This window comes from Magnolia sinica, chromosome 6, assembly GCF_029962835.1.
Source record: "Magnolia sinica isolate HGM2019 chromosome 6, MsV1, whole genome shotgun sequence".
In the NCBI taxonomy this organism is placed as follows: domain Eukaryota; kingdom Viridiplantae; phylum Streptophyta; class Magnoliopsida; order Magnoliales; family Magnoliaceae; genus Magnolia; species Magnolia sinica.
Genome location: NC_080578.1, coordinates 25,326,832 through 25,338,130, shown reverse-complemented (window position 1 = coordinate 25,338,130; position 11,299 = coordinate 25,326,832). Strand labels below are relative to the sequence as shown.

Sequence of the window (11,299 nt, the reverse complement as noted above, 5' to 3'; positions counted from 1 at the left end):
AGATTTCTTTAATCGGTTTTTATTTTGGTTTACTTCATCGCTAAGTAATATATTGTGCACATGGCGCAAGTTTTGAAATATAGGGTTTTCCTATAAATAGGCACCCTTGTAGGTTTTTTTTCTGATTGAAGATGATTAATAAAATTCTGCGTTTTCCTACTTTTCTAATTCTCCGAGTTATGGAAACTTAATTGGGTGCGAAACTCTCCCTTCTTCGAAGGGCTAACAACCGTGGTGCGAAGCCACATCCATCCCGAATAGCCCTTATCTCCTACCCTCCATACTCCTCATCTTGTACAGTCATCTCTTCATCAAATTCACTCACATTTACAGCTAATCTTTCCCATACAACAGATTTTCAGAATCTAGCCCTACGGGTAGGCTGAAACTTCGGCGGAGCACCATGTTCAAACCGATCATTTGTTTGGCTTGAAATTTGAAGGGAATATGGCCCATCCTTGGCCGAACAAGCCCTAGCTGGCCGATTCCAGATTCGTGAGCCCCACACACGTGCGGGCCGCCATCCACGCACATGCGTCGGGTCGGTTTGTTGTCCACATGTGTGAGCTGATCACAGGTTCCCTTTCGTCTATATTTCACTCATATTTCGTCTTGTTTCCATAACGCTAACCCTATATTGCATTATCCCTAACTTATTTGCCCCTTTTCTCACCCTAGGGTTCCTTCAATTGAAATTGGGGAATCCCTTGGATTAGGGACTGATTGTTGTATATGTGTGGCTGAATTCTATTTCTCTTTGAATATCGTTTGGTTTATAATTTTATTGATCCAATCCTAATTTGTGTAGGCCTAGACCCGTGCAGATTCCCCTTTACTTGAACGTTTACGCTTTTGTGTGGGATGTGGAATTATTATGTGATTGTTTTGAATTAGTATGAACTAAGCTTGAAATCTTGCATATCATATTTAAATTTCATGTCCTGCATCAGATACTATTCAATTAAGTGCCGGTCCTTGAAAATCATAGCCATCTGCCTAGTTTCCCGGATAATGCAGCTTTTCCTTGGGAAGTCCAAGCATTATGTCAATTTTTTTTAATTTTTTTCTTTTTTTTTTTATTTTGGGTCCGCAACTGTTCCTGAATTATACTATTTTTGTTGTGTGCGCGTGTTTTCCTTATCAAATCATAGCTTCTAAAATGGCAATCTCCAGTCATGTAAATTCTCATACCGATGGTGCTCAAAAGGTTCTTGCTTCATTAGTTAAGGATGCTGGGATTTGAAAAATGAGAATGCAAGGGAGTAAGCTCGTCTCTGTTATAATAATAAAGATGATGACATTTCTCATAGGATTATTTTTTTCTACATCAGCTCATCTAACGAGCGTGAGACGACCTTTCTGATAGGATTGTGCTTCATGGATATGAAAATTAAGTTGCATACGTGGCCTGGCTGTTATGGTCGAAACCCAAACTGCCGTAGAGAAGAACTGCATTCCTAAATCAATGCTCTCTGTGTTCTTGCAGAGTAGATAGACTGATTGGTATAAGTAATTCTGGAGTTCAATGTGGTATGATCATTTCCTTAGAAGAAAATTATTAAATTATGAGATGGGGCTTTTAAAAAAATATAAACAAAAAAAAAACATAGACTTGTGTGGAATTCATTTAATACAAAACAAATAAAAAATAAAAAGAAGGTAATGCCTGGATAATCTTTCCAATCTTCTCTATTTATTGCATCTATTTACCTCCTGAAGTTACAGTCGTCCATTTACTACTGGAAGAATGGTACCTTACCTATTGTGGCACACAGGTCAATGTCCACATGATGTCAGCCTTGCTTTATTTTTGGGCCAGTGCATTTTAAGAGCGGGGTCCACATGTTGAGAGACTTGGGTTTTACATAAAGTTTCAACCGTTGCGTTTGTGCACATGCACATCACATGATTCCCTTCTTGTTTTGGCTTGATTTGATTGGTAAGCTTTATGGGCGTTTGCTTGGAAATGTTCAATATTTGCTTTGGCAGATGTCACTAAACAATCCATGTTAAAAATCAGACCACATTACAAGAAAGCAAATAATTCTTATCCATCTATCATATGTCTAAATATAGAATGATACATCTCCATGGCTCCAGCAGACTGAAATTGCGTCCAAGAAATTCATCTCCACGGCTTGTACATGGCTTCCAAATCCATTTCCCATACTGAAATCAGAAGTGCATGCTTCAGGGCATTTACAATTTTGGAGAACGATAGGAAGGCGTATTAGCTCTAACTTTCAAGCCACAAACCTAGTAATTTGGCTTTCCCAATTCCTGTCTCAATATTGTATTTGCTCAATTACAGTCCAGAGCCAGATATCGGAGATGATGTGGCACGTTTGGGATGGCATGAATTATTCCATATCCAACTTCACCTGATCTGAACCACCAGATTTAATTGAACTTTTCATAAGGTAAGCATTTCTTTGAGTTATACACTACCACTTCTTCAATCTATCACTGTTGGAGTCGTGAGTCAGATCCATCCCCAAGAACAGAGGACATCGAATTATTAGCACGCCCACATCTTCTGACTTATTTCAACGCTGTTGGCAGTCTTTTCTCCCACCTAATGCTTTTATTTGTCACATATCGTTTTCAATCCTGTGACATAAGATTGCATTATTCTTCTACCATGAGCAGTTATTCAGTCATTATCATCAGATCATATCTGATAGGATTTTGGCCTGCCGTTAAAAATGAAATATTCGTGTACCACTAACGTCTCATCCTTTTGACCGGCCTCTTGCGTAAATGGTTCTTAGCTGTGATTGAGGACCGTGATATTCCGGCAATTGGGTTGTTCCTGTTCTAAGTAGACAAGAATCTCATGCAAATGGGAGGATTTATCTTTGCTAGAGCAAGAAGAGATGAAGGGAGAATCCACAAACCATCACCACAGATCAAACCCGACGCAACTGCAGGAACCATTAAACTGGCCTTCTCACTGTTGAGCTTGTGCCAGGCAAACACTATCAAGCTCCCAACACACATATCGATAGCGAAGTAGGCACCAACTAGAAAGGGAACTGCCATGGCCATGGGTAGAGGAACCCACCTCCTGAACTTTGGAGGCGAGATATCTCGCACCAAATTCGCCGCAACTGCAAAGAGAAAAAAACAGTAACATAGCTGCAGGCAATGGCGGGGCAGGGCAGAGAATCCTTCGACACCCAGAATCGCCATGTTTCGGTAGATAAGAGCATAGGGAGCTTTGAATTCTCCATTGGGGTTTCCCACATCAAAGGCTTTGTAGAAAAGGAAAAAGGTGAGAGGGGCTACCACGCAACCCATAGCCGTCCCAATAGCCTGGCTTAGTAGCATTGATCGGGGTGAAGTGAGAGTGAGATGCCCCGATTTGAAATCTTGCATCAGATCAGCAGAGATTGAGACAATTGATTTTATTAGGCCACAGCCGACTAGCCCAGCTACAACACCAGAATCTTTCCCCGCCCATGCGGCAAGTATGAAGAGGGATACCTTTCCATAGTTAAAAGCCATGTTCATGTCTGTCAGTCCAGCACCATAAGCATTGCAGAAGCCTAGAACTGGGGCAAAGATGTAGGCTATGAGGACATAGTACCATCTCATCTCGGGGAACATGCGAGGGATAGCGATTATTGAAACGATAGATAAGAGGATGTAGCCGCAACATGCTATCCACACAGGAATCCTGTCTCTCATGAACATTTCATTTCGTTGAAGATCATCGAGGGCCTGATTCTGGTGCTCTGAACCTGCATAAGAGGTGTTGTTGGGTTAGTACAAACTTCCAGCATCATTTGGGTCTGGAAACTTTCGAAAACCGATTTGCAGAAGTTCCCAAAAATGGTAGGGTCCTCAGGCATTTTGGGGACCTCTCTCTGCAAAAAAAAAAATAATAATCTAGTTTCAAATAACTTATTTGTAGGGAGAAACCTGCATCACAGCATCCCGTCCGCTAAGACCCGTAACATTTAAATAGCAATTTTCAAGAGTTCCCAGGCCCAAACAGTACCCATAGATGTTTCAGTTTGGGAGGATTTTGGTTTTACCAGTCCTGAGGCTCTTGTAATTCAAGCTAGCGTGGATGCTTCTGATGGTGAAAAACAGTATCTTGAGAAAGTTATAGAGCCCATCTCCTAGTATGAGAGCAATGGAGATAAAGACCTGCAAATACATGAGCAAATGATGCATAATGAGAACTGAAAAAACAGATGTATGTGAAGGAATTGTATTTCCAATCTTGAATCTTGAATAAAAATGAATAGGAACAAAAACCCATATTGGAATAATTCTTCATCTCAATCCAAAAATGTCTATCTTTAATAGGAAAATCCTCAAGACTCACAGACCTTGTAACCTTGCAAGCTTTTCATACTGCTTTCTGGTAAACTCCCAGAATACCAGTCTCCTTTGAGCCCTCCAATCAGGGGCCACATTATCCCCCATGAGATCACTGCTCCAAGAAGCAGAGAAAGATTCACCAGATGGGAACAGATCATTCCTGCTCCAATATATGTCATGCTGAAATCAAAGTAAAATCTGCAAAACCCAAGAAGAAAAATCAGTGGTGGTGGAAGAATGAAACCAAGCAGAGACAAGTTTCAACCAAACAGGATTGCTGAAGAATACGTTTGCTTCCAAGCTTTTAATCCAAATGTTGGGAACTGAGAAAAACCACACCCATCTCCTCCAGAATAAAACCACTGGAAGAAAGCCCAGATGAAACTGATTGTGAAAAACTTCGCGAATCCACGGACCTGCTTCCTGCAAAAGGAATCGGAATTTTCATGTATCGTTCTTCTAATTTGTGTTTCGTTTTCTTTTCACCCCTTTTTTAAAGGACAAAAGAACTTAGAAGATCAGATGTGTACTGGGCCATTTTATCTCCATGAGGAGTATGGAAACCATTGATGAGAACAGCAGTGGCAGTGCCACTCGGATAAGTTAACTTGTAGTCGATTATCATAATCTGCAGAGAAACAAAAACTACATGAAAAATCATCTCCAAACTAGGGAAGGAAGTGATTAAGTTCCAGGCTTGCATTAAACTATCATCATTGGCCAAATAAAATTAGTTTCATGATACGGGCGTGTTTCGTTTCACCAAATATCAATAAAATTTCATGATATTTCACGCTGAATCAGCCTAATTTGGTCCAAAATATCATGATATTTGGTTCACCCAAAAGAAAGAAAAACCATCTGCTTTCAGTAGATCTGCAGTAGATAAAAATTTATGAAAACCCATCTAGTTCTAGAAATTTTAAATCAAGTTGCATTATAATTTTCATGATCAGCAAAACCAAAACCAAAACCAGACCAAACACAATGAAAAAACATTGCGTTGCAGACAAATTCAGTTTTAGCAGATTTGCAATATAAACATAACCTCAATCTTATGATAGAGGAGAGAGAACTGAGAATGGTGAAGTCATCTATCCACAGTACACACGACAGGGTGATTCATCAATTGGGTCCATCCTTCTCTACTGGGCCCTAACATGGATAGCTTATGTTTCAAAAATCAACACATTAGCCAATCCCAACCACCACTTTCCTTCAACTTTCCCCACTGTATATTTGACTGTTAATCAATTTTCATTCCCTACCTGTCGCTTTGAGCGCCACCAATCAGATAAAAGAAAATTTACTACAGAAAGGTTCAGTCATGTTGCAGTCAGAATCATTCACCCAACAATTCAAACCACCCAAACTCCAAGCCCATCCAATTTCCATTCTAATATATTTCTGAGCATCACCATCTAGAAATCAAGATCTCTCCCAAACCTATCTCCAGACCATTTGCTAAAAGTAAATTTAGAAAAAGAAAAAAGAAAACAAAAAAAAAAACTCCAAGCCATCAAACATAAACAAGCTGAAAAGTAAATTACCTTCCGTAGAGGAACCAAAGCCAAAATCCCAACAAAACTAGCAACAAAAAGGAAAGAAGTCATCCAACCAATAGCAGGTTCCTTATAACTCCCTGGAGTATTACCCTCTGTATCAATCCCTGCTTGCTCATATGTCTTCTTATTCAAACCCAAAAGATAAGATCCAAATCCACCTGCAACCACAAAAAATTTAAATAAAATAGAAACATAAATAGAGAGAGAGGGGAGGGGGGTGGGGGGGGGTTGTTGTTTGGGCCCTTGGCTTTGGATTTAACAAGCATTCAAATGATAGATTTTCAATCCTGATTTTCTTCTAGTTGTGCTTGGCAGCCTGGAGTTCTGATCTTGTGGAATATAGAAACTGTGTTTGGCGACTTTTGATCCTTTGGAATATAGAAATTGTTTGGGGGTGTGACCTGGATTTTAAAAAAGGCCACTTTATACAGAGGAGTGCAGTTATGACAGTTGGGGAGGTGAGAAGAGAATAGAAAAGAACCCTTTTGAGGTTTTTCAATCTGGGTGGATTGAATTCCAGCAAAATTCAGGATGCTAGATTCAAAATCCAGGATTGAAAATCATAACTGATCAAAATCCATGCTGCCAAACAATCCTATAGGAAAGCCAAATTTTCACCAATTTAACAAGATCAGAGCCCCCCAACCTCCTACGGCGATGCTGTAACATGCCACAGCGCATGTCTGTATGACAGTATTCTCCTGCCGAGTAAAAGGCGTCGATACAATTCCGGCCTTCTGAAGTAACTTCGTCCATGTTCGAAGGAAGACGAAGGCGAGAAGGGCGGCCGAGACGTTCAGTGAAGGGACTAGCCCTGTCGTGAGGTTAAGCTTCATTACTATCACACTGTATATGACACCAATCACAAAACTTGCGACGATTCCTCGCACTGTGATCTGCTTCGACCATGGTGGATTCCTCCTACTGCCCTCCACCACTCCCTGCTGATCTTCCAAGTCAGCTTTCTCAATTTCATCCTTCTCTTTTGCTTCTTCAACATTCATGATTCCAAATTGGATGATGTGGGTTGTCCTCCTCTCTTTAATTGTCTTCTTCATTCATTTGAAAATCCAATCTGAAAGTATAATTGCATTAAAGAAAAAGAAATCCAGAAGACTTTGAAATTACGGGACTATATGAAAGTCCAAGAACTGCCATGGTAAAAAAATCTGACCTGGGTATTGTTCATATCCTTCCAATTTCAGAAGAACAACTGTACAAACAAAAATTTTCAGAACTGGAAAAACAGAAACTTTGAATATTGAAGAACTCAAAACGAATTCAATCTCCATTGAAAAATCTCACCTAAGTGTTCATCATGTTTTCCAATTTCATCAAAAGAATAGCAGAAACCGCAAAAGAAAAAAAAAAAAAAACTTCTCAGAATCTGAAATGGGTGTTCTTCTTCCTCCTCAATTTATTCATCTAAGATCGATATACTGTATATTTCAGAAGAAAAGAGAAGTAAAAAAAGCGCCCCCCACAAAAAGAAAATCGTGTATTGTAAGAGATAATGACTGTCGGCTTCTCAATTGGCTTTGCTTTTCCAACTACCAAGATTTTTCCTTTTATATCTATTTCTACCAATACAAATACCAATTTCATTACATCATTCAATGCCAATAATAAAAACGAATCTAAGACTCAAAATCAATGCTCTCTCTCTCTCTAGCAGTGGCGTGTGGTTTAAACACGCCTCGAGAGAAGAGAAAATAAGAGTTTTGGGAAGGCGAAATGTAAGAGGAGTCGATGCTCTCTCTCTCTCTCTCAGCTTTCTCCCACCTTTCTTCCTGAGGACGCGAATTGCCTGTACCCCCTGGCCACATGAAGTTCTGGGGTCCATAGATATTCCCGTGACAAATCCACTCCGTCCATCAATTTCTCAATATCACAATAAGACAGAAATCCAAAAATCAGACAATCTATAACTTAGGTGGGCCACACCACATGAAACAGCGGGGATTGAATGTCCACCATTGGAAACTTTGGGGGCTACTGAGGTTTGCCTTCAGGATGATATTCGTACTACAGTTCATCTGAGTGGTAATAACCCTATGAACGGTTTGGATAGCATATAAACATCATGGTCAGCTCCAAGAAGGTTTCAACGTTGTTTCTCACTGTTTCACGTTATGTGGCTCACCCAAGTTTTGAATCTGCCTGATTTTTTCATTACCATCCCATTGAAATATTTAGAAACTGATGGACGGAGTGGATTTTTCCCAGTCATCTCTGTGGGTTCCACATAGCTTCCAACCACAGAAACTTCCTCTGTCAGGGGGCACAGGCAATTCGCGTCCTTTATCGGAGGGAGCCTTCAATGACTTTCTCGCCCTCTCACTTTCTTGCTGGAAGAGCTTTCAGCGCATTTATTCGTTGTACAGAACAAGTTATTAGTTTACCACCACTTTATGGGGAGTTATATACTCTCTTTTTTTCTTTTTTTTCTTTTTTTATTTTAGACACGCACACACACTCCACGCACTCACGCTTGTGGAATTTCACCACCTATGGACACTCGAACGTTGAAACTCCTGAGAGTCTACCACCTGAGCAAGGGTAAGGATCCACAGCGGAGTTATATACTTACATGTGTGTATGAGGCTGCTAATGTACATACCACCACATATGCCAGCGTGGCATACTGAAATATCCAAGCCATTCATCAGGTGGACCTCACCATGTAGTTTTTACCACCCTCAGATAAAGGTGGTCTATTCAGTAGGTATCCCATGTTGACGGGTTACAAAAACTTCAGCTCATTTTATCACAACCGTATATTTGTTTACGTAACTGTGGCCCACCTGACTACTGGACTAACCTGATTATTGGGGTAAGAGATCTATATAATGGTAACGTTCTGATGGACGGCTTGGATATTCCAGCTGTCTATCACGCTGCATATATGGTGGCATGTGAATTGTCTGACTTGTACACACGTGTGGGCATTACGCATTCAAATTGTAGACTTTATGTAAAACAAGTTAGACCGTCCAAATCATAGGACCTTCCTAAATAGATTCGAAGACTAAAAATAGATTGACTTGGATGATCCTAACCTCTGATGAATGGACATTTGTTTTCGAATATGGACCATTGTAATTATAAATATTTGGTGCCTATCAAATGGATGGATGAAAATAAGATGCTCGCAATAACCAGCAGAAACTGAGCTGAGATCCCTCTGAAAGTGTGAAATTCGGGGCAATACTCCTTCCACACTCGAGCTCAGTTAAAACTTTGATAATTGATGTTAATAGATGATAACTAGTATATTTGTAAGTGTATTTGATGTGAATTAAGATTCTAATCTTATTGAATATATCAAAAGTCCTTGAGACCTGTTTGGAAGGTGAGATTAGGTGGGAAGGAATTACATTTGGTCTCATGTTAGTTTCATCCTACATTGCAATGTCAATGGTAGAAAGGATTGGATTAATCTGTTATCATATCATCAAATCCTAACAATAGATATTATGTGATTTCTAATGGATTTTGAAATTCATTATATACATGAGCCCCACATTAATACATGTATTTTATTCACGTTGTTCATCCATGTATGCTACTTGCATGTGACATTCAAGTTGCCCATGCATATAGATGATCAGCATTAATTGTGAGTTTAGTTGTTGATTAAGATTTGGGACTATCAAAATACTATAGTATTTTTAGACATGTTATCATTAAGTAATAATGATGTTAATTTCACGTAATGTAATTTTATATCATTTAATTCTGTGAACCAAGCGAATCTTTATAAAATCATAATAAGATCATGTGATTCCATTGAGATAAATATTATTTTCAACTGATAGTTCATCATGTAATGTAATTTTATATCATTTAATTATGTGAATCAAGTGAATCGTTATAAAACCATAACAAGATCATGTGATTTCATTGAGATAAATAGTATTCTCAACTGATAGTTCATGAAACACATGTAATTCTAATGGAATCTCATAATAGGCTACCAAGAGCATGCAAATTAAATCCAAACACAGGATATACGCCAACTCAACACTACGCCCGTGGGATCAAGTACCATGCGAGGTGTGTTGGTGTTAAAAAAAATTTTAAAAATAAAAATAAAAAAGCCAAGTCAACAACTCTAAGGGCCTGTTTGGCCAGCCAGATTGGATGGTATTAGAATGGATTGCAGGGATTTCAAGATAATGATAGCTGCGTCAATGAATTGGTGCAAGATCTGTTGGATTGCTATATCCAGTCTGTTTGGCACGCCCAGCCAATTCTAGAGTTAAACCTTCCAATCCCTTTTAATCCTTCGAACCAAACACGTCCATGGCAATTTTGAAGGGATTAGGGTGGATTGGATTGGATTTAAAGGTAATGATGGTGATGTCAATGGATTGTCTTAAGATCCATAGGATTCCCGGGATAAAACCCCATGTCTGCTTGGCACGCCCGGCCAAACCTGGGATCTATCTTCCAATCCCATCTAATCTTTCCGGCCAAACAGACCCTAAAACGGTGGTGAACAATCACAATAGCTTGCTGGTTTTCATTCTGTTTTATCATCCAGCAGTATTAGCGCTGGCGTCAGTCCCCATTCACATTCACAAAAACGGAAACATGCAAACCAATTAAAATCATTGAAATAGGGTCCCAACCGAAGATCTATGCCTCCCAAAATATATCACTGAAAAGATTATCCTAACCCTCTGATTGGTGGCCTCCCAATGGATGATGTTCAACGGTTCATGTTCAAGGAACACGTACCCACAAACAGGGGTGTATACTGACCTCAGCTCGAACTCGGCCCGGCTCGGTCCTCGAGTTGTAGATGTGTTTCTCAACTGTTGTAGACCCAAATATATGGACGGTTTGGATTTATGTTCATATATGCCACGAGCAAATAGCAGTATGTGGGCGTGTGGATGATCATTCTCAGCCAGAGTATCAAATAGATCCGCTTCTTCTCTCTGCAATAAGATCCAAAGGTGGTGATTGGATCTTTTTGCACAGAGGCAACTAAAATGCCACTTGTCTTTTTGAGAAGCGACATGGTTTTCGTCCTCGGGTTTGTTGTCTCCACATTGCAGCCTGTGTGCGGACTATAGACAGTCGCGCAACGAACTGGTTTTGGTTCCTTTCTACTGGCTGCAATATTCGGTGAATCGGTTCCGTCCATACGGTGAGATATAAGGTAAGTATCTTGTGATAGAAAAATCATTACAATTTAAGAATTCTGATTGAGGCCTTAAATGGAAAGGGAACTTCCATGGGATTAACAGTTCAGATCAAAGAGAAAATAAATTACAATTTATTACATAGGATTTTTTTTACGGTACGAAATTTACAAAAGGCCCACTAGATCTGTGGTTCAGATTAACTAACAGATCAAGTAATGTACGATGGAGAGGCAATGAACTAAAACT

At 39.6% G+C, this 11,299-nt stretch overlaps 1 protein-coding gene across 1 annotated transcript; it reads right to left on the bottom strand.

Moving 5' to 3' along the window:
- Window positions 1-2,033: 2,033 nt before the first annotated feature.
- On the bottom strand, window positions 2,034-7,656 carry LOC131248576 (probable metal-nicotianamine transporter YSL9). The gene is made up of 9 exons (XM_058248917.1): window positions 7,203-7,656; window positions 7,072-7,110; window positions 6,544-6,972; window positions 5,883-6,055; window positions 4,863-4,960; window positions 4,621-4,755; window positions 4,341-4,530; window positions 4,041-4,155; window positions 2,034-3,743 (listed from the first exon to the last, which is right to left on the bottom strand). Exons 3-9 carry the CDS (start codon window positions 6,953-6,955, stop codon window positions 2,818-2,820), a joined length of 2,049 nt encoding a protein of 682 aa, XP_058104900.1. The 5' UTR covers window positions 6,956-6,972; window positions 7,072-7,110; window positions 7,203-7,656; the 3' UTR covers window positions 2,034-2,817.
- Window positions 7,657-11,299: the final 3,643 nt, after the last annotated feature.

Coding starts and splice junctions, on each gene's coding strand:
- LOC131248576 (XM_058248917.1), bottom strand. CDS start 6,955: ATGAAGAAGACAATTAAAGAGAGGAGGACAACCCACATCATCCAATTT. Junction 4,961..5,882: donor CTTTGGTTCCTCTACGGAAG/GTAATTTACTTT, acceptor GTTTCTCTGCAG/ATTATGATAATCGACTACAA. Junction 3,744..4,040: donor TTACAAGAGCCTCAGGACTG/GTAAAACCAAAA, acceptor CCTCTTATGCAG/GTTCAGAGCACCAGAATCAG.